The following is a 22,595-nucleotide window of genomic DNA, read 5'->3' as shown; positions in this document are numbered from 1 at the left end:
GGCTCGCCGTCCTGTTGCCATCCCTGGGAACTAGGCCTGGGCCGCCTTCAGCACTGACTCTGACTCGTCTGATACGCAGTCTCTTCCTTCTGCATATAAGCGTCATTGAAGTAGGTACTACAACCAGACATGCGAAAGTCAGTCCACAAAGTCATGTTACAAGTAGGAGGTGCTTTGGTCTCATAGAATTAATGTTTGCGTGTTATGCGTCATTTATATATATATATGAACTTAGGCCTGTTGCCAGTATTTCATGCATGTTTATTCATCTTTTCCCTGTGTTTCATAGTTGAGTGCATGTTGCTCTTAGGATCGTGTGAGAAAGAGGCAAGATGACACACGGATCGTGTAGAGCATCACCTGATAAGCAGCAGGGAGGCTCTGGTTGTTTCCGTAGGTGGACCCCTGGGCCCCGCCTGGTGCACCTCCTGTTTGCCTCCCCTGACTCAGTTGTGTAGTTTGAGACCTGTGTTTCTTACCGCTGGAGCAACAGTTTCTCCTTTTTCTACTCTGTGTCCTAATACAACTCTGGAATCTTCAAATAATTGCACAGATTCCGTCACATCCATGTAGGGTTCTTGCCCAAACAGCTGATGGCCACCAGGCAGTGTCACGGAGCCATCACTTTCCTGGTTTGTGCATCGGGTGACACAGGGAAGTCCCAGTTGGGGCGGGACTGCTTCCTCCAGCACAGCCATCAGGGAGGCTGTGAATACCTCTGTGTTGGACCTTCAGCTTCCCTGCCTGCCCAGGGGGCTGGCAGTCCACAGGTCGATACTCTTGCCAATAAGCCCCGTATTTAGCGGGTCCTCAGTAAATGCTTGAATCGAATCAGACCACTAAATTTGGTTGGAATAAAGAATTTAAAGGCTTCGTTCAGCCTCTCATTTAGAAAAATTTAAAGGGTCTTTGTTGAAAGCCGGTAGCATGGTTTATGTCTTCAGTGCTTCACTGGAAGAAAAGCGTCTGAGCCTCACAAGAAGGCGTAATCAGATGCAGGGCGAGCCCGTCAGACACAAGCACAAGCCACTCGGCCAGAGGCCTGCTAACTGGGGCGTGATGGTGCGTTTCCCATCTCCACAGGATGCTTATGAAGTTGCGTCTGTTGCAGTTTTAAGTGTGTGCCGTGCGTGTGTCCCTACCTGAGCTGTGAGGTCTGGCGCTCTACCCTGGAGTCCTGGGGGCCAGACAAGGTGAGGCTCCTCATCCTGAGGGGTGCTAAGCCGCTGTGTGCAGTCAGGGCTCTGGGCGTCTTCACGTCAGACCTGACTCGAGTGTCCGTGTGCGTCCTTGCAGGCTAATCTCCAGCCTTGCTGAAGGACACCTCCCCGTCACCGCTCCAGACTCCAGGTGGACTCAGGAACACGAGTCTGTGGAGTTCTTCTCTTAGGTGAGCCTCTGGCATCACCATTTAATGCTCCCAAAACTGTAAGGCTCAGTTTCACCCTGTGAAGCAAGAGATGGGGAAGAGGCACCAGGTCCCAGGGAGGCCGGGGGCACGGCGGCGGCATAGTCACCCGCGGGCAGGATGCACAGGGCCGACCAGAGAGGGGACGCGGGACTTCAGGCCTGCTTGCTCATGTCAGAAGGGGTACAAGCCCAAGTACCTGACATGGTAATGTCTATGGGGAGTAGAAATCATTCAGATGGGAGGATTTAGTGATTCTTCGCTGCCAGTCGTTGAAGCCTTGTTGTTGACTTGAAGTCAGTGATTAATTCGTGTCCGATTCTCTGCAACCCCATGGACTGTATAGCCCACCAGGTTCTTCTGTCCTTCACTATCTCCCAGAGTTTGCTCAAATTCATGTCCACTGAGTCAGCGATGCCATCTGAACATCTCATCTTCTGCCACCCCCTTCTTTTCCTTGAAAGTGAAGCCTTGAGGCGCCCCAAAATCCACACACCCAAAGCTCCTGCCCACTGGGTGGGCATGTCGAGCCCAGCTATTCTGTGGGACAGATGGGAGAAGGCAGAGCTGGGGGCATCCCTCTGGTCTGCTGGGCGGCCTGCCACACGCAGTCGTCCCCACAGGGGTGACACCTCGAGCAGCACTTCCTGGTGGCTTCAGCCAGCCTGGCGCACTGCACCTCACCTGCCCCCGGAGGGCTCCTGGAGCCAGGCAGGGCCGCCCGTGTGGGGCCTGTGTCCTGGGCCCATCTGCTCCCCCTGCTCTGCCCCCTGGGTCCAGGCTGCCACTCTTCCTCCTGTCCTCCCGGGCCCGGGCCTGGAGGCCTCATGCAGGGGAACCAACAGCCTTCCTGGTTCCTCCTGTGCCGTATCAGTGCTGTGAACTCGTGGGTTCTCTGGAAACGTCTTGGGGAGAGTCCCTGCCTGCTTTATTGAAAACACTTCATTTGTTCTGGAGCATGTCACCTGCTTTGCTGTGTCTGATTTGGAATGATGGACAGGTTCATGTCCAGACAAATCTGAAATGCAATTCAGCACCAGAACGTTCTTTCTCCAGGCCCATGGGAATCGGTCAGGCTGCTTCCCACAGGGCTCTCCGACACACCCAGGTTCCGGCAGCCCCCTCAAGGCGGCACTCTGCTGTCCTTTTTATTTTCCTACAGGGTCCCTGGGGTTGCCAGCATTGCAAGTTTCTTGAAGAAACTCTTACACCAAAACATATGTGACTTTATGTTTGCGGTATGAAGGTACCTGTGTTCTCTATTGTTACGTTAAAAAGCTCAATAAAGCCAAATTCATTTTCCAGCCACTACCAGCCCTCTTGTGCCAACTGAAAACAAGTATAAGGGCCCCAGTGTCCTGATACTGGCCTCAGTACTGCTCTTACCGATGGCGTCCTGGGCGGCTTTTCGAGGATTGGCTCTGAGGTCGGCCTCAGCCTGGCCCCCGGGCGGTGGGGCGGCCTTGTCTCGCTTCCGTCCTCAGCGCTAGCCTTCCAGCGGCCTTCTGGGGGCTGGGCTCCCGCACAGCGGTGCTTCCCAGAGGCGGTGGCCACAGGTCTGTGCGTTTGGTGGTAGGTGAGCTGCTAGGCTCCCGGCTCCCAGGGAGATGTGGATGTGAGATTTAAATGAGTGTGGGCCACGGAGCCCATAATGATTGGGGTTTCAGGTTCGTCGGTAGGAAGCCTGGAGAAACTCCTCCATAATAAGAGCAGCCGTTAGAGATGCTGTGATCCTGTCACACCACAGCTCTTTCAGGGACGAGCGGAGCGAGGTTGGAGGAGAGGGCAGGGCAGAGAATAAATTTCATTTTATTGTAGAAATGGAAATTTGTGTCATGGCTTTAAAAATCTGATTTTATGTGTGTGTTTAATGCCATTCATTTTAAATGTAGTATCATAAATCCTTGCTTCAGAATCAAAGCTGTTTAATTACATTTCACCCATGAATAGTTATCTAATGCCAATAGAGAAAGAGTTAAAAAGGAGAACTACAGAGTAAATCAGAGGTTGAGATCTTTAGCACAAGCATAAAAAATCAATTTAAGATGAATTTTACTACTATAAAAATTCTTCAAATATCCTTTTAAGAGTGGGAAATGCTAGGAAACTCAGCTCACATTTCAATTCCCTTAGCAACGCAGGGGAAGCGGCCCCCAACCTGGGCAGTGCCCCAGGATGCCCACAGCTCCGTAGCCTTTGTCAGATGCCCCTGAGCGAACCAGGGCATCTGAGTAAGAGTTGTGACTCCCCAAGGTGGGTGCAGAGCCCCTGACTCTCAACTTAAGCTACCTGTCTCCTGGATGGTGTGCCCCCGCTTCAGGGATCCCCGTTTGCAGGGTGTGATGGCCAGGAAGACCCCTCAAGCCCCAGAGACGACCCAGGCACCCACGTTTGCTGCCCTCCCCCACCAGCACCTCACCCCGCTGCCTCTGCAGCAGGTGCCGGCCAGGGCTGTCGGGCCCTTTCCTGCTTCCCATGCGGGTCGGGGCGGGGGCATGAGCAGGGTCGCACGTGGGCCGCTGCCCACTCGTGCCCCCACGTGTGAGCTTACCAGGTTGGGTGTGCTGTGCCTTGTCTGAGCGAGCTCACCACACCTCGTCTCCTCCCCTCTCCCCGCCCCGGCCCCATGAGCAGGGTGGCAGAGCCCATGGCCTTTCTCTACTTTCTTCCTTAGAGTCAGCTTCCTGCTTACTCCGTAGGTAGGGAGCACAGCAGGAGGGTCACTGGGAATTTCTCGGTTATGTAGAGGAATGTTTATACCAAGCAGGGGGCAGAAGTTCCTGCCTCTCCATGGGCAGACGTCCTGGCGGGGAGAGACATCGGGGCAGAAGACCCCCCCAGACGCCGTCCTGCCCCCTGTTTCACAGACGCCACTTTCTGCCTGTGGAGTGAGCCCCGTCCCGCAGGGAGCACCCCGTCAGCCCAGGGCCAGCCACTGGCGCTATCTGGGGCTTCCTCTCCCTGCGATCCCGGGGGCCAGCATCCTGGAGAAGGCTGGGCCTGCCGTGTGGCCGCAGGACCTCCTGACGGGCTGGCTCTGTGGGCCAGGGTCTCAGGGTTCCCACCCCCTGCTCACCTGGAAAGGCTTGTTTCCATTTGTTCGCTGGCTCCTTCCTTAATGCTGTTCACATTCATGCACTCAGGAAGCCTTTCTTGACCTGCCTCTCGTTCCCCTATGCATCCCGCCCGGGACTCTCAGACCCACCACACACCCTGACTCGGAGACTCAGGCTCCAGCTAGCATAGCTCACAAGAGCCGGCTTAAAGGTCTTCAGCTGCTCCCCATGGCTTGAGTGGAGGGCTGGGCGCCCCCTCCCCCACACACACCAGCATGTCCCCTCAGGCCGGCGAGGTCAGGCCCATGCTTCGGGTGCTTCAGCGCCTCAGCCTCCCACCCGTGCTGGGCTGTACTGCCGAGTCGGTGAGGCCTCTCCGCTTCAGTCACACCCTCGCCAGGGGGTGGGTGTGCCTTGAAGGAAAACACCTGGAGATTGAGGCGCACACGCCTGCCCCTGGGTCGGGGACGGGAGGCCTATAGGGCTCAGGAAGGAATGACGTCTAAAATCAACTGGGTGCTGGTGCTTCTGTGGGTGTGCCATCCTCAGAAGTTCAGAAAAACTGGATCCCTCATAAAAATCTGGGGCTCGGAAGCAGCAGAAGTGACCCTCTGCAGAGGGACGTTTTCTCAGCCCAGCAGAGCATATCCCTTAAAAGTCGGCCTCTGCTGAAGGGGAGAAGTCAGCTCCGTGAGGGGAGCCATGGGATCCCCCAGACAGAAGGGTGAGCCTGTGAGGAGAAGAGACAGACAGACCATCTGAAGCGAGTCTGAGGTGCGTTGGCTTAAACCTACAGAGGTGAGAGGGAGGAAGGGCAGTGACCACAGGGAATGAGCAAGAAGGGTTGGAAAAGAAAGAGGAGTCTCAGGCAGGAAAATCATAGCCCTGTAACTAAACCAGCCTCGCAGAGTGACCAGCACACCAAACAGACACCCTGGAGCATGAGGCGCGGTGCAGACTCAGGGTGGGGTCCCCCCAAAGCCCCCTGAGAGCTGTAGAGCACGTGGAGCTGTGGGGTGTGCAGTGGAAATGTGGTGGGAGGGACGAGGAGGTGGGTTTAACTACTCTGACTGTATTTCTGGAGAACATTTTTCTTATGGCGAATGCTCAGTGACTGTAGAGGAAGTGGGGGTGGGTGCGGGTGGTGGTCTCGGAATGGGCGGGCTCATGCCCACTGGATCTGCATCTGAGCTCGTCGCCCTTGTTCTCACACCCCCGCCCTGCGGCAGGACTGCAGACACTCAGAACCCTGCAGACGAGCACCGGTCCCAGGACATCCTTCCAAAAACTGTCCCTCCAAGCGGAGGTGGAGGCACGGGTGCAGTGACCCGTTTAGGGGCAGCAGGTGGAGGCAGGGCCTGGAGGTTGAGTCTCTCTTGTTCTCTCTCTTGCAGGCCTGCGGAGGCCGCCGCTCCCGCTGAGCAGCTCGGAGGTTCCGGGGCAGTGCTGGAGCCCCTGCTGCAGTGCGTGGCCTGGCTGGACGCCTACTTCCGCGAGCCCGCAGTCCTTGAGGGGCTCCCCGTGCCTGCGCTGCACCATCCCATCTTCCAGAAAGGTCGGTACCATGGCCACCACGCGGCCTCTGGCTCAGGGAGCCCGACCTGATCACTGTCAGCCGCCTCCCGGCTCGGGCTGCTGACCACGCCTGCCGCGTGTTTCCCCCGAATGAACAGAGGCAGCGTGTGCCACACAGCACGGCCAGGAGCGCCCGCTCTCCACCCGCTCCAAGTGCTTGTGTTAGTTTTGGCACATGGTCACATAATTCTTGGCAAAGGCAATAAAAATGATGCATGCAGATCGACTCCTGACTCTCACTGGCTGAGAGTTTTAAATAGGAACACGTCTGAATGGCAGAGAATTTTTCAGTAAGCTTATTGTTCACTTACACAATCTGCTTGCCAGCAGCACCAAGACCCACGTGTGGACAACCGGCCTCTCCACACGCTTGGCTGCTAACACCCTGGAGTGGGCGGTGGCGGCGTGTCCTCTTGAATAAGTTTTCAGGCTAATATCTCAAACTTAGCACAGTTAAATGTCGTATTCTTGAGGGATGAATTGAGAACTTCCTATGTGCAGCGTGATAGTGCCACATAAAGTCTCTGATAACGTAAAAACACTTTCCCAGACAAGTTCTCCTTCAGCTTTTGTTCGGAGCTTAATTATGGCAACTAATATCATTCTGTACACATAGCGGAGGTTTATTTTGCATAGTGATTTTTTTCACAGTCGTTTTAATGTAAGTGAATCTATATCAGTAACTCAAGTGAAAAGAATTTGAGCAAGCTCCAGGAGATGGAGGAGGCCAGAGGAGCCTGGCTATAGTCCATGGGGTCACAGAGTTAGACACGGCTGAGCGCCTGAACAACAGCAACAGGTACATAGAGACACATGTGTATAGATGCACACATGTGTATACACTTAAGAAAAAAAAATTACCATGAGATTTTAGATGAGGTGAATTTAAAGCAATCTTGAATTTCAAAGTGGAATTTGTATTCTAACTGCTGCCCTAGTTTTCAGCACAACTGAAGGTGGAGCAGAGCTTTCAGGGACAGCAGGTAGAGAAGCTCAGGCAAGTTGAGCTAATACCTGAGTTGACCAGCAAGGTCAGGGGAGTGACCAGGTCGGACCCTGGGGGTCTTTGCCCACAATGAACTGAAGCTGAGCATGAACGCATCAGCCCCTGAGCGTCATGTGGGGCTGTGTCCAGTGGGCGTGTCTCCAGGACAAGACTCCATTGAGAGCTGGGTAGGCCTTTGCCACACGCCACGCTCAGGTCCAGGGCCTTCCATCGTCCCGAGGTTGGGGCCCCCCCGGGCCGAGGTGGCGCTGTGGCTGAGTTTGGCAACTGCTGCCTGGCACTCACCACCTGCTCGGAACCGGAACTAGCCTCGCACGTCGCCGGCCGGGTCGAGGGTGTGCCTGACGCTCCTGTGTGCCTCACGCACACCAGGTGCAGGGCGGGGGTCCTGCTGTGCAGTTTAAGGACTCACATGTGGGTTTGTCTTTAAAGCAGAGGCTTGGGAATCCTGTGCTGTGCAGTTTGAGGACCTCAAATGTGGGTTTGTCTTTAAAGCAGAGGCTTGGGGATCCTGTGCTGTGCAGTTTGAGGACTCACATGTGGGTTTGCCTTTAAAGCAGAGGCTTGGGGATCCTGTGCTGTGCAGTTTGAGGACTCACATGTGGGTTTGTCGTTGAAGCAGAGGCTTGGGGATCCTGGAGCAGCGAGCTCTTCTGTTCACTACTGCCATTTACTGCTCTGCCACCAGGAGCAGAAGCAGATTGGCCAAATACCTTTCCTTGTCCTTACACGTGTCAAATAAGTGAGCTCAAGTTTAAGGTTTAGAATGTTTCAGAGCAGAGACATTATGACACAGGGCAGGAAGTATCTGTATAATATAATGAGGGTGTCAGCAGAGGGTGAGCTTGTAAAACCCTGAAGTCCTGTCCTCAGAGCTCGAAGAGAGTGGGAACTGGCCACACGCGCCCTGCCACCCCCCTTCCCGGCTCCGGGCCTGAGCGTGGCCATCTTCTCCCGCGGGTCATGGTCATGGTAGGTCTGGGCAACCAGGGCGAGCTGGAAGCAGGCACTGGGAAGGATGAAGACTACAGTCACCCCGTAGCCCACCCCCGTTGGACCAGGTCTGCAGTGCTGGGGGACACTTGTGACTGGGGCCAGGTCCCCTCCAGCTGGAATTTGGGGTGGGGGCAGGAGGGTCCCCGAGGCCAGGCCGCCTGCTGACAGACAGTGCTAGCCCCCAGGCCAGGATTTCCCACACCGCAGCCTGTGCCAGCCAGGTTTTTCTAATTTAGCTCAATCACTTCTCCCAGGCGAGGACCAGGTGTGGGGATTTTTACAGTTTAAGAAGGGAGGTGGTGGGTGGTTGTAATGTGATTGCTAACACGGAGTTAATTGGCACTAACCCCAGGTGTGCTGACACCCTTGCTGCTCAGGGAAGGTTGGCTTTGCTCTCTTCCTCTGTCTTGGAGCCGGTGAACTGGGGTGAGAGGGGAAGGCCCAATCGGGGAGGGCGCTCCAGCACCCCCAGAGCTCCTGATGGCTGTGGGGTCCACCAGGAAGAGAAACCTTTGCAGTCGGAGGAGCAGGTGTGTTTATCTGGAAGAAATGCTTCTTGACAAATTTTGTCTTCGTGCCTCTGAGGTTGTGAGCACATTGAGCATCCTTTGGGCGTCACCTTTCACCCCGTTCCTCTGAGATGTAGACGTGTAGACCAGACCTGCCTGTCTCGGCTTGGTTAGAAGTGCAGCAGTGACGGAGTTCCTGCTGGAGTCCCGCACCTCCCCAGGACTCACACGGCCCAGCCTGCAAGCCTGGAGGCCCTGCACTGGCTGTGCTGGCTGCCTGGGCCCCCCTGCTCGGGCAGGACCACCACCTCACCTCTCAGACTCCTCGGCTGACATGAGGGTGATGCTCACCATCTGGTTTGGTTTTTTTTTTTTTTGGTAAGACTGGTCACAAAACAGGGCCTATTAGAATTACCATTTTTTTTTATTTTATTTTTATACTTTACATAATTGTGTTTTGCCAAATATCAAAATGAATCCACCACAGGTATACACGTGTTCCCCATCCTGAACCCTCCTCCCTCCTCCCTCCCCATACCATCCCTCTGGGTCGTCCCAGTGCACCAGCCCCAAGCATCCAGTATCGTGCATCAAACCTGGACTGGCGACTCGTTTCTTATGTGATATTTTATATGTTTCAATGTCATTCTCCCAAATCTTCCCACCCTCTCCCTCTCCCACAGAGTCCATAAGACTGTTCTATACATCAGTGTCTCTTTTGCTGTCTGGTGCACCGGGTTATTGTTACCATCTTTCTAAATTCCATATATATGTGTTAGTATACTGTATTGGTGTTTTTCCTTCTGGATTACCATTTTTGTAGGCTAAGACACATATTGGAAATTTAACGTCCTGCATCTTCTTACCTTGGAGCATTTCTGAAGTCTGATTAGTAACAAATTGATTATCTGGGTACTTCTACTAAGGAACTGCTAGGCCATCCTCCTGACCAGAAGTCTGGGGGAGGCCTAGGCAGCTGCCTTGCCCGTGGGCCACCTCAGGTGGGGTTTCTCTCAGAAAGGGAGGCAGTTCAGTGAGGTTTGTGATGCTGATGAAGGAACGAAAATGAGAGGCAAGTGCGAGTAAGAAGTGTTCTAAGTCCTCGTAGGATTATGGTTTTACTAATGTAACTTCAAAAACAGAAATGAATGTTTTGTTTTCTGAGTTTTGTGAAAGGGATTTGTTTTCGTGTTTTGCTAATGAGCTAGCTGCCTTGTAACTCAGCAAGGCATTTTTAGGGCGGTCGGGTCCTCCCTGTAAACCTCTTACAGAGGTCAGGTTTGTTTATTTTGAATTCATGTTTCTTCAAGAAACAGTTTTTAATGAAGCTATTATTCCTGAAATAAATCTAACTGTTTCTTTCATAATAAAATACCATTTTAACTTAGTTTCTCTGAATACTCCCTCACTTCTTAATATTGACACATAAAAATGTTAGCTTCTTGGTGTAGTATACCTCTTAATACCTGTGGCCTTAGCGATCAGTGGCAGAAGCAGCCGGAATGACCAAAGAAGCACTGTGCCAAGCAGGGCTCCACAGGGCGTTGAGAAGAGCAGGCTGGGAAAGCGAAGACTGCTGTCAGACTCGGACGTGCGCAGCGCTCTCTTCCCTCTGCCCCAGAGGCCCTCCTGGCAGGCGTGGCCGGGCAGGTGGAGGCAGGCCCACTGCCCTGGCACCGTGTGCTTCTTCTGCCGGGCTGGAGGTGGCCTCCCTGGGCGCCCCGAGTCCCCTTGCTGGGCAGGGCCTGGCAGTGCTCTGGACGGATGCCACAAGAAGCTGCTCCCAGGGAATGCGGGGAGCGTTCAGCCTTCCACCCTGTTCCGTCTCACAGAAGACAGTTTTCAACAGATGAGTTCTGAGTTTTCTTTTTAAAGTGTCTGCAATGTTCCTTTTTAAATGAAATATTTAACAGTTTAATAATTCCTTCGTCACAGCTATTAGCTTGTAGCCATGAAATCCAGTTGCATGACAGTAGTAAGATCTGCATTTTTTAAACCTGCTGGCTAGAGGGAAGTTTCTTTGCAACTTCTGCTACCAAGCCTCTAAAAGGATTCTTGTACTTCTATGTCTCTTGTGAACCCTGTTTCAGAATGGTCTTTAAGAACCCTACCCGTCTGTCAGGGGTAAGGCCCTTTTGGGGAGAATGAGTTCGTTTCCCTGCAGTGTCCTGCGTGTGGTCCCCTGAGCCGCCTCCATTCAGGGTCCCCGGGCCTGCTTTCCCCACCGTGTCCTGCGTGTGGCCCCCTGAGCCCCTTCCGTTCGGGGTCACGGGGCCTGCTGTGGCGCGCTGTCACTCCCTCACCCTGGGGCCCGCCCAGGGCACCCTCAGAGGGTGTGTGGTGGGGAAAGGAGGCTGCTCTCCGTTTCTCTTTCGGAGCCATGGCAAGATGCAGCTTTGTGCTCACGGGACGCTTGTACTGATATTTTCCCTGAATTAAAAAAAAAAAAGAATTACCGATTTAAAGAGAAAATAGCTAAAATAGGAGATGCTTTACAGGTTCTGGTTGGTAGCCATCACTGTTCTCCTATATTCTAAATGAAGGCTTCTAACAATTGTTGACCTTCCTGAGATGTTACCTGGTGGGGCTCCTTCCAAGGCCCATCTGTTGATTAGAACAAGTGAACACTTGCACCTTGGTGGGAAGGAAACAGCTGCTGAGAATGTACTTCTCTCAACCCTCGAGCTGCTGAGCGCTTTCAGGGCTAACAGACTTGGAAATCCGGGTCTGCGGCCTTCACCATCTGAGGCTGGCAAAGGTGAAATGGAATAGACCACGTGAAAAGCCCAGGAGCAGGCGGCCAGCCGCGGAGCTCAGGGTGCTGGGAAGGGGGTCTGAGGTCTAGCCCAGGAGCAGGCGGCCAGCCGCGGGGCTCAGGGTGCTGGGAAGGGGGTCTGAGGTCTAGCCCAGGAGCAGGCGGCCAGCCGCGGGGCTCAGGGTGCTGGGAAGGGGGTCTGAGGTCTCGGATCGAGACCAGAGGTCGCCGCCAGGAGCAGCCCATCCCCTCTTTCGTGGAAAGTAACACCCAGCACGTTGTTGTGGTTCAGGGCCCTGGGAAAAAAGAAGTGGAAGTGTCTGAATAAAGCAGGGCGGGGCTCAGTGAAGGGGGTATGGGTGTAGGGGGAGTCCTGGAGTGCAGAGGTGGGGAGCCTTCCTCATCAGCGTGTTTGCTGTGACGCTCCCGGCTCCCTTAACCCCAGGGACCCCTCCCTGCTCAGAGGAGAGCCCTGCGTTTTCTGGGAGGCCCTCCGTCCAGCCTTCAGGAGAGCCTGCAGCTGACTCGTAGGCCAGAGGGAGTACCCTCCCCAGCGGGCCATCCTCTCCTGCCTGCCTGGCCCCCACGCTTGTTGGAATATTGCATCACTTCCAGCCCCTCAGTGGAGCAGAAGATCCCCAGAATTCTGTGTCCTGGGTTGGGGGCTCCCAGCCGAGGCAGAAGGAGCATCGTTTAAGACTATGGACCCTGTGAGGCTGGCCAGGCCAGCTCAGGGAAGCCCGTGCCCTTCAGCAGGAGCGTTCCGCCTCCTCTGACCAAGCCCCTTCTGGCGTGTGGGCGGCGTGTCGCGGGAGCCTGAGGTCATCGTATCTCAGGTTTGTTATTTTTCACATTCTGTTCTCACGCAGTTTCCTGCCTGGCAGTTGTCATAGTACTTGTTTACTCTTTGTTCTTTGCAACCACATCTTGAGCTAGCAGAGAGTTTTAAAGTTTCAACTGGGATTGATTCAAGCAAGTAAGTTCTCCAGGTTACTCTCCTAGCTGAGGCCCTCCCTTTTCCTGAGGGTGTATGTATCAGAATGCTCTAGAAAGCCTGTTAACAATACTGTGTCTGCAGTATCTATACTTCTCACCCCTTCCCCAACCACATTAAAATCTTATAAGAGGCAAATTACGCATGCCGTATTTTGAGAATTGCTGCTTTTAAAGAATTTATTTAAATGGATCTAAGTGCTTTTACTGTGTGTTTCACCCTATACTAAGGTTAATATTTCTAATTTAATAATGGTTTTTTTGAGACATAACTGTGTCTACTTAAGTGTTTTTGCTGTTGTAATCAACAACACGAAGCCTGGCATGCTGAAGTCCATGGGGTCGCAAAGAGTCATGACTGAGCGACTGAACTGAATCCACAGCTTCAGTAAGTTCTTTGCATGCCTCTCCCTGCTTTCAGAGCTTTGCTCACAGCCAGGTGACAAGGCAGAGGGGCCCACATAGCCTTAACATTTGATAGAAAAAACTAGGCAAGACAGGCTACCCATCGGAACCTCTGTTTGCAGGTATGGACAGACAACCAGATGATGCCCCCAGGAGCCTCGCCAGGATGCCCTGGGGTAGAGCCCTAGCAGAGGCAACCAGAGCCTGCGGGAGGTGTCTAGATACTTTGGCCAAAAATGTGTTTTTCCTCTGAAGCAGGCAGAAAACCAAAGCTTTAGCTTCTTGTGGAGCTCTCTGAGCAGTGGGCATGGCCGAGAAAGGGGCGAGAGGATCTTCAGGTTCTGGATGCTGACCTGAGAGGCTGTGACTGCTGTGAGGTGTCCGTGCTCACTTGCCGCGGGGAGCAGTGCTCGCCCTCTCCTGTGCTGGCTCGGGTACCCCCGCAGCCTGCTGGGCTCCTCATGAGCGCCTGGGGTCCCTGCGCAAAGAGCCCTCTGACTAAGCAGTAATTACCAAGGGCTCCTGAGAGGCCTAGCTCAGGGGAAGTTTCCTCCTAAATCTAAGAGGTGGTCAGATCCACTTTCCCTAAGGTTTCCATAAATCAGGCAAAAAAAAATTGAATACTTGAGAATGCCTTCACTCAAGGCTACAGGGTCACACAGTATAATTTAACCAAGCTCAAAGATAACCAGAAAGTTGGTTTGAAAGTCAGCTACTTTCAAACCTTGTAGGATACAATGAGGTCTCTATTACAAATAAATAGTACTTGAAATTGAAGTTATTACAAATATTGCTTTTATGAGAAAATATTAACATTGAAGTATGACTTATCTCTGGCATAGTAATTAAACATCCTACCAGTGAAGGTTCCCATTAAAAATGAGTCGCCTACTCACACTCACACGTTTAGAAAGGCATCACCTGCAGGGCCTGTGTTGCACTTGGGTGTGTTTCACCTCGAAAAAAGGAATAGAGAACCAAGTTTCTTTCTGCTGGGAGAAGTGAGTTACACTGTCACTTTCTTCAATCATTTTCATTTGAAATGAGCTTTAAAAAATAAGAATCGTCTAACAAGCCTATATTTTAGCATGACAGACCGACTTTTCCTTACGTGTCCTTCCAAGAGAATGTTTAGTGTTTTGTCGTCATAGTGTCTGGTCACATTTACAGGCAACATTAACGTATTTTGATATCACGCTAGCAATAATAAATAGAATCATTTCTAATACCTGGGTTTATAGGGAAAATGGTGTTTTAGAAAAGCACTATCTAAAACTGGACTGTAAGTTACCAACGTCAAACGTACGAGAATTGATACAAAACCAATGGCTGTAATGCCGTCTGGCTGTTTGCAGGATCCAAAAGTGTAAAAACTGTTACTTAATTTAAACGCTCTCTCCCTCAGGTTTACTTGCAACCCTTATGTTCAAGATGACTCAGGTCATTTCAGTCACTGAATCGTGTCCCACTCCTTGCGACCCCATGGATTGCAGCAGGCCAGGCATCCCTGTCCATCACCAGCTCCCGGAGATTGCTCAGATTCATGTCCGTTGAGGCAGTGATGTTGTCCAACCAACCGAGATGACTCAGAGTATAGGATTTATGAGCGTACAGGTCCCATTTTGAAGGTCATGTTTCCAGTGTCCGAATGTAAAAGTAAGGTATCTCCTGGAAAAGAACCATCTCTCTCTGAGATGTGGCTTTCACGACCTTGAGGGGTGGGACTCTCCAGGCAGGACAGACCTTCTGAGGCTCAGTTGCCAGGGCATTGTGTGAAGTTTTAAGGCCATGTAACAAAGTGCTTCCGAAACTGAAGAATGAACTAGCAGAAGAAGTGTGTTTAGCTCGTCTGCATGTCCCGAGCTACATTCAGATATTTCCTGCCTTCTAAGAAGCGCCGAGAAGCAGCAGCCCTGCTGAGCCCTGCCCTCAGCCAGCGTCACCCTGTGCAGACTCTCTGTGGCGACAGCAGCTCCTCCTCCCTCTCTCTTCCTGCGCCGTGTTTACCGTGGCACAGGCACATTGTGTAAAGGACCACCCCGGATTTAGGGGCAGGGGACACTGTCTGCTCTTTCTAAAAACACAGCCGCCCTGGGCAGGGCCACGAGGTCCAGCAGCGGCCCGCCCTTTGAGCAAGTCCTCCGAGCCAGGGAGGGAGGGAGGGAGACCCAGGGCTCGCCACTTGGCCAGGACGTGTGCTTTTCTCAGTGCGTCCGCATCTCTTCCTCTTTGTAGAATAAAATATGCAAGAACCAATATAAATGGCACGTCCCCCCCTTTTTTCCTCAAGAATTGGGCCTTTGATGTTCAAGAGCAGCTAATATTAAAGACCATCCCTAGCAGGCTGTAGAAACTGCACCTATTTATGACAAATGTAAAACAGCACAAATCTCGCAGAATATGATGGTATCATTAGTTTGTGAATCGCATCCTTGAAAATAACTGTGGAGGAGCCAAATCGGTTTAAAAGAAGATAACAAAATGGTTTAAGCTACTTAGGTTGAATGCCAATTATATTTTAATATTCAACTGAGCATATTTTACTAAGAAAAAAGGCTGCGTTGACGCATGCATAACTCATTGGCAGCGTCGGCCAGCTGTGCCACTCTACTCTCCGAATCACTTTGTGCATTTTAGTAGCATGGTAATTTAGTAGAGAACTACCTGAGTGATGGCATTTTCAATGAGCAGGTAATCTACAGAGAATTTTTATATGGTTATGAGTTCTGTGCTTCAGCCCGGCAACACAAAAATACATCAAGACCAATTACGGTATCAACTTCCAGTGTGGCGCCCTCGCCACGCAAGTGCATGTATTTCTGCCCCAGGCATTTCAAATTGCATCTAATTTGAAATCTTTGGGGTTTTAATTAAATTTCAGAATATATGGAATTCTTCATTAGCACCTGCTCTGAATAGCAGATTGCCCTTCTCTCGGTTTCTCGTTAAAGAAGTAGGCTGTGGTAAAGAGCATGTTCAGGAACCGATCATTTGTGGGGCCTGGGTATTGGAACAGAAATAGTGAAATGCAAAATAATATCAAAAAGATTATTAGTCCAGGGAGAGTCTCTTGATTTGTATTTTAATGGAATTTTACATTTCTCTTAATGATTTGCAAATTGTCCTCTGATTATAAGATGCATTAAGCTTTTCATTTTAATGGCAAAGACACAGCCATTAGCAGAATTTTTTTTTTCTGTCTCCTTTTTAGAGTGCTTCCCTGCAGCAGATAAATATTGAAACCATTAACACCTTTTGATGTTCGTCACAGCCTGCGTCTTGGACCTGCACACAGCTCCCAAGGTCTCTTGGTGTTCGCACCTGGCCAGGGACCCCAACTCTTCACCTGATGTGTTTCCTTTTCTAGAATACAGGACTTGTGTTTAAGGTTTCATTAGAGGTCTGGTGTATCTGGGTTGAACCTAAAGCATTTCAATGTCATCCATGGTCCCAGTAGCATTAATAGAAGCTGTGCTGTCAGTGTGGAGGCTGGTGGTCGGCAGGCCTGGAGCCAGGGAGAGCCAGAGGGATACCCCTGGAGAGTTGGGAAGAGTATCCCACCACCCTCTGACTGCCCCGCAGAGCCCCTGAGGGCGGGGCAGCTGCCCGTGGTTGGGCCTCTGAGATGATACCTTGCTTCTCAGGCACAGACGTCTGGTCCTTCCCAGCATGTGCGTGGTCTCCATGACCAGGCTCTTCTGCTCCACCTGCTGCACATGCTGGGGGAGCTCTGGGCTCTGACCCAGGTAGAGCAGTGCATTTCGAATCCAGGAGCCCTGCTCCCTTGGACGACCAAGGCTGCCGGCACCCAGCGCTTGCTCAAGAGCAGAGCTTGGCTCCAGACGGAAGCAGCAGCCAGGGTCCCATTCCCGAGCAGCCCAGCGCCACGTGGCTCTGCGGGTGGAGCCAGGCCCACGCCACCCCCACCTGGCCCCGCCATGCTCTCTCCCCAGCTCGTGTGGCAGGTCCTCTGGTGGCTGCTCGGCCCGCCACCCTGGACTGAGCATGCCGTGGCCCTTTCCTCCCCAAGAGCGTGTGGAAGGAAGCGTGGGAAGCCTCAGGACGACCACTTCCTGCTGCCTGGACATGGCCCTCGAGTGATTCTTGACAGTGGTTCCTTTCTTACATGCTTCAGGGTCAGATGTCATTCCGTTTAACGTATTTATTGAATGCCTTCCCCAGACTTAGATAGTTGTCGCCCTCTTCAAAGTGAAGGTGAGTTGCAAGGGGAGGACTCCAGGCCTCCCTGTCAGCCCATCCTCCACTGGTCAGTGGGGACACAGGTGCCGATCTCTGGCAGAGCCCTAGGCCAGACCATGGAGAAGGGAGTTCAATTGATCAGTCAGTCAGCAATTATTTATTGAGCTGTAAGCAAAGCCCTCTTTTTGGCTCTTGGAACTTACAAACTAAATGAAATTCTGGGCCTTATGAGCTTGTATTTTAGTAGTAATATGGAGGAGCCTGGTAAGCTTCAGTCCATGGGGTTGCTGGGAGTCAGACACGACTGAGCAACTTCACTTTCACTTTTCACTTTCATGCTTTGGAGAAGGAAATGGCAACCCACTCCAGTGTTCTTGCCTGGAGAATCCCAGGGACGGGGGAGCCTGGTGGGCTGCTGTCTCTGGGGTCGCACAGAGTCAGACACGACTGAAGTGACTTAGCCGCAGCAGCATGTATGTGTTTATAAGCATGTACTAGTATATATACACTCATACATATCCCTAGACCATCAGGGAGTGATATAATTGCTATGAAAAAATATTACCCAGGCCATGGGGAGGAGGGGCTGGGGTGGGAGTGGTAATGGCTCCTTTGAAACGCATGGTCAGGGCTCCACGAGCTCAGAATCCAGATGCTTGGAAATATTGTCATCTTCCCTCTCTTGTTTTAACAGTTAAATTTCAGGGGGAAAGCAAGAAAATTACATAAATAAATTCCTTTTGAATCATTTATCATATGAGGGAAAGGAGCAGTTTCAAGAGTTTAAGAATAACTATTGAGTGCGTTATTGACAGGTTGGTATTTTCTTTTTTTTTTTTATGAAATAGCCACATCGGACAAAAGCATGTTCATTAAGGATTTGTAATGCATAAACAAGAGAGGGAAGACGCATCTGTGCACACCCGGGTTGAGGGTGGAGCACGGCCAGCACCGCTCAGTCCCGTGTGTCCTCCCAGCCACGTCGGCCTCCCCAGCCCAGCTCCATGGTTTGCACTTTTTATATGGATGAAATAGTACTGTGACTTGCTTCTTTCATTCAGCGTTTCTGTGAAACTCATCTGTTTTAAACCCTACAGAGATAGTTTGCTAATTATGACGAATATAGAGAACCTCATCTTCTGGGCATGCTGTAATTTTTTCCTGTCCTCTGTCACTAGGCATTGGGGTTCTCCTCGTTCTTTGCCTTTTAAACTACCGACGCTACAAGCGCTTTAGTCCGTGTGTCCAGGTGGCCGGAGGGATGGGCGGAGTCCTGGAGAAAGGGGAGCTACACAGAACTCCCGCAAAGTTGGTTGGAGAATGCTGTTGTATGTGAGGAGTGCCATTCGGTGTGGGGGGAACCACACGAGATTGGCGTGGGGCCACTGGGAACCGAGATGGAACGATTCCAAGGAGAGTCGACAGCACTGGAAACGGAAGTACATGGGAGAGTTAAGGGGGGGAAGTTCCTGTTTATTGATTTTCAGTAAAAAATGATCAACTGTTCAGCATATAAATAATAAGTTTGGTGTTTTATAATATAGAAGTAAATAACAAAAGGTTGGACTAGGGAAATGGAAATATTCTGCTATCAGTTCTTAGATTATGGTGAGCAAGTATCGTATTAATTGAAAGAAGGGTTTTATAAATTAAAGAAGCATATTACAAATCCTACAATGCTACTAAAAAATAAAACCAAAATGAGTAGTTCATAGGTCAGTATAGAAGGTAAAATAGCTAATTTTTAAAGTAATCTAAAAGAAGGCAGAAAAAACAGGGAAAGGAGAACAGAAAACAGCTGGGACCAATAGCAAGTTGGTACTAGATAGACTCAAGTCCAGACAGAGTGATCAGGTACTTTAAATGGAAATGGTGCTAAGGTTCAAATAAAAAGGCATAGATAAACATAGATAAAAAAGGCTGGATTAAAAAAAAACAGACTCTATATATTTTCTACAGTAAACATAATTTCAAAGGACAGAGTTCTGTGCAAAAATGTAAGAAAAACAAAAGCATACATGTTAGAAATAAGTACACTGTCTGTTTTCAGTTTATATAATCATTTATGTGGGCTTCCTTGGTGGCTCAGTAGTTAAGAACCTGCCTGCCAATCCAGGAGACGTGGGTTCAGTTCCTGGGTCAGGAAGATACCCTGGAGAAGGAAATGGCAATCCACTTCAGTCTTCTTGCCTAGGAAATTCAATGGACAGAGGAGCCTGGTGGGCTACAGTCCATAAGGTCACAAAACACAATTTATCGACTCAACAACAGCAGTCATGTACATAGAATATCTCATAGAATTTTGAATATCTATTAAAATTAACAGGTAAATCTAACAAGATTGAGGATATAGTTTTAATATATAAGAATTAATTGATTTTTATGTAATAAAATTAAATTTAAAACACTTGAGTTTTCAAGTAGTATCCAAAGTATATTTAAGATTAGCTTTAGTAAAAAGAATGGAGACCTCTCCACTGGACAATATAACGCATGATTGAGAGAAATTAAAGAGGACCTAAGGAAACTGACTCAGTGGACAGGAATTAGAGCAAATTTGAGCAAACTCCAGGAGTAGTGGAGAACAGAGGAGCCTGACGGAACACAGTCCATGGGGTTGCAAAGAGTCGAACACGACTTAGTGACTGAACAACAACCGCAAAGTCATGCACAGACCTTGGTCGTTGGAGAAGCCAGTATTGCCAAGAGGTTAGTTCTCTGTGAACTGTTCTCTGAGTTGAGTCCCATGAGTCCTTTAAGTTCCCAGCTGATTCTAAATTTATATGAAAATGCAAAGAGGCTGGAATATCTAAAGCAGCCATGAAAAAGAATAAAATTGTAGGACTTACATTACCTGATTTCAAGACTTAAAGCCAGATCATCTGTAGTCAAGACGCCGTGGCACCGGCTTAAGCCTCAGTACTTAGAGCAACAGAACGTACTCGAGATCCACACTTGTACAGCCATTGCATCCTTGAGAAAGACTCCAAACAGATGGATAGGGACAGTAAATCCTTTCAACAAATAGTGCTTGAACAACTGGGCCTCTCTCACACACACACACTCACGCGAAGTTGCCGTGACCCCTAGTTCACACCGTACGTGAAAATTAATTTGAGATGTATCGTGTACGTAGCATAAAACGGAAACTCTGAAGCTTTTATTTAGAAGAAAACACGGAGAACATGTTACTAAAAAATGTTCACAATCCTGAAATACAAATTCATGATAGAAAATAACAATGAAATAGACTTTATCAAAAGTAAAATACATCGTTAATTAAATGAATTGGGAAGTCTTGGAGTAAAAGAGAATACTTGCTACATGTATATTCTGTCAGTAGCCATGGGTTGAATGACTGAGGCAAGTGATCTAATTACAGAGGACTTCATTTAATCAATTAATATTTCCCCAGTCTGCCACTGATGTTGGAGGCTCGTGAGTCTGAGTGTCAAACAAGCAGTGTTCCTAGACCTGAAAGCCGCTGTGTGATTTCCCCGCCTTCTCCTGAGTGTGGTGTTGGCCCAGCAGGCTGGGCAGCCTTTGCAGAGAGAGCTTCTCCAGCGCCAGGGAGCCCTTTGTCTGCGGGGTAGTCTTGGTGTGTGGCCGCGGACAGCCAGGGGCAGGGGACTCCGGTCGCTGCCTGCTGCTGTGGAACAGGACCCGGTTTGAAGTTGGCCATCATTCGTTGACCACTCTACAGAGTCTGAGTTATCAGCATTTTTTCACAGAAACATCTGGAAGAATTTGAGCCCCTGATAGTGTATGGGACTCAACCACTTTTTAAAGTTTTAAGTGGTAAGGTGCACACCTGATATTGCAAATTCAAGGTCAAACGTTTTTAATTTTGTCTCTGCTGGTGCAAGTGAAAAACTCTCCTTGCCTCACCCCTGCTTCATAAATGAAAAGACTCAGAATTCAGATGCTGAATTTGAAGGGGAGCAAAGTCATGTTTAAGGGGATCGTGGGACGTGGGAGAATATGTAGGGAGGTGCTTTCTATGACTGTAGATTTTGTTCCTGTGTTTAGAGTCCAGTTTCCCAGCCTGAGATAACTGGTGTTCACTTTGAGAATTTGGGAGATCATGGCTGACTTTAGAATTGTTGTGATATGCCACCTTGTTACCATAGTCAGTTAACAAAGTCATACTGCAGGCATGGCTTTTGATCCGCCCAGGGCTCCCTGCTAAATTCTGCAATTCTGTGGTCCTATCTGGAACACAGACATGGGATGGCTCTGCAGCATGTCCCTTGGTGGCCCTTGCCTCTGGTGCCCATGCTCTTGTTCTTGCCCCGGCTGAGCCAGGCTGGCCCCGAGGGGCCCACAGGATACGGCAGGAGTGATGGTGAGGCTCCCAAGGCTGGGAAGGGCGCTCTTGGGTCACTTCTTCTGAGGGAAGCCACCTGCTGTGGCATGAAGACACTCAGGCAGCCCTTTGGAGAGGTCATGTGGGGAGGACCTGAGGCCTCACACTTTGCAGAAAAACCCATGGTTGGGAGACGGGGGGGGCTTATCCTGCTTTGGTCTCTCACCTGCTCAGAACAGGGGGACCATGTCCTCAGGCCTTTGTAAAGGGGCAAGGACTGCCCTTTCAGGGAAGTATAAAGTGCTGGAGGACTGTAGCGTGACCTTATGGGCTTGCCGCCTGCCCATAGCAGCCCCTCTTGGCTCTCAGCCCTGGTCCCCGAAAGGAGAGGAAGGGACCAGGACCCCCTGGCTGGGCAGCAGTGGTGAAGTCCTCTGCCTCCCTGCCCCCCAGGGGAACTTCCTGCATGTTCACGGAGGGGTGCCCTGGGAGGCCCTTCTCCCACCTTCCCTGCCGCCCACCCGTCGAGGGCGCACAGTACCCTCTCCACCCACACCTGCCCGGCCTCGTCCTCATTTGAATAGGTGAGAAACCAAAGTCAGCTGCACAATTGGAGCTGGATTCCATCACTCAGAATTCAGTCACAACTTCTTTTGAATTCTTCAGCTGCCCTGCGGCAAAGGCTCAATGTTGATACTGAGATTAATCCCCAAAGAGCCCCTCATTTCTCTGCAGAGAAATTAAAGCTTGCCAGTTTTCCTTTTGCCTGTCCTTCTGACAGCTCTGTCAGTAATGATATGCCTTCTCCATGGCATAATCCCTGTCCCACGGTAAAGAATAATTCATTAAGAAATTAAGGGCTTAGCTTCTTTCTGTTGGGTTGGTCATCAAAAGTTAGCTAAAATTATTTAACAGACCTCAGGGCTGTTTTAGACAAGCTCAAGAAGCCACATGGGTGGGGATCTTTCAGACTCACCGCCCCACACCCCTGCTTTAGATTTGCTGATGTTCCCAGTCACATGACACCAACTGGAGCCTCTCACGCTGGGCCCAGGGTGGTGGGGCTGTGCCCCAGTTCAGGAAGACGCTCCCTTTTAGACTTGCAGGAGCTGCAAGGTATCTGTTGATGCAGCTGGATGCTATGGAGGGCTAGCAGGAGGCTTCGAAAGCTTCTGAAGGAATGCACGGTTGTTGTGGAGCTGGGTTGGAGAGGGGTGGGATACAGTGTACCTACGCTGACGTGGTTTTATAGACCGGTGGGGCGTGTAGCCTGAAATGGTGGGGATCTGAAATTCACTAGCAACTGGTCCCTTTAATGCAGCTGGACTGAAACCACGAAAAGAAGGCGAGGTTCGAGGGAGGCCTCTCATCGCCACCGTGGGCGCA

At 50.7% G+C, this 22,595-nt stretch overlaps 1 protein-coding gene across 4 annotated transcripts in view; it reads left to right on the top strand.

Annotated features, from left to right (window-relative positions):
* MGMT (O-6-methylguanine-DNA methyltransferase) overlaps positions 1–22,595 on the top strand; it is a 278,115-nt gene that overhangs the window by 233,215 nt on the left and 22,305 nt on the right. For all 4 annotated transcript variants that reach the window (XM_070363502.1, XM_070363503.1, XM_070363504.1 and 1 more), the window contains one exon: positions 5,859–6,019. In XM_070363502.1, coding sequence (XP_070219603.1) covers positions 5,859–6,019 — 161 coding nt within the window. The remainder of the gene's footprint in view (positions 1–5,858; positions 6,020–22,595) is intronic.

The sequence above is a fragment of the Bos mutus genome, chromosome 26 (assembly GCF_027580195.1).
Source record: "Bos mutus isolate GX-2022 chromosome 26, NWIPB_WYAK_1.1, whole genome shotgun sequence".
Taxonomy (NCBI): Eukaryota; Metazoa; Chordata; class Mammalia; order Artiodactyla; family Bovidae; genus Bos; species Bos mutus.
This window is presented reverse-complemented; position numbering and strand designations above follow the sequence as displayed.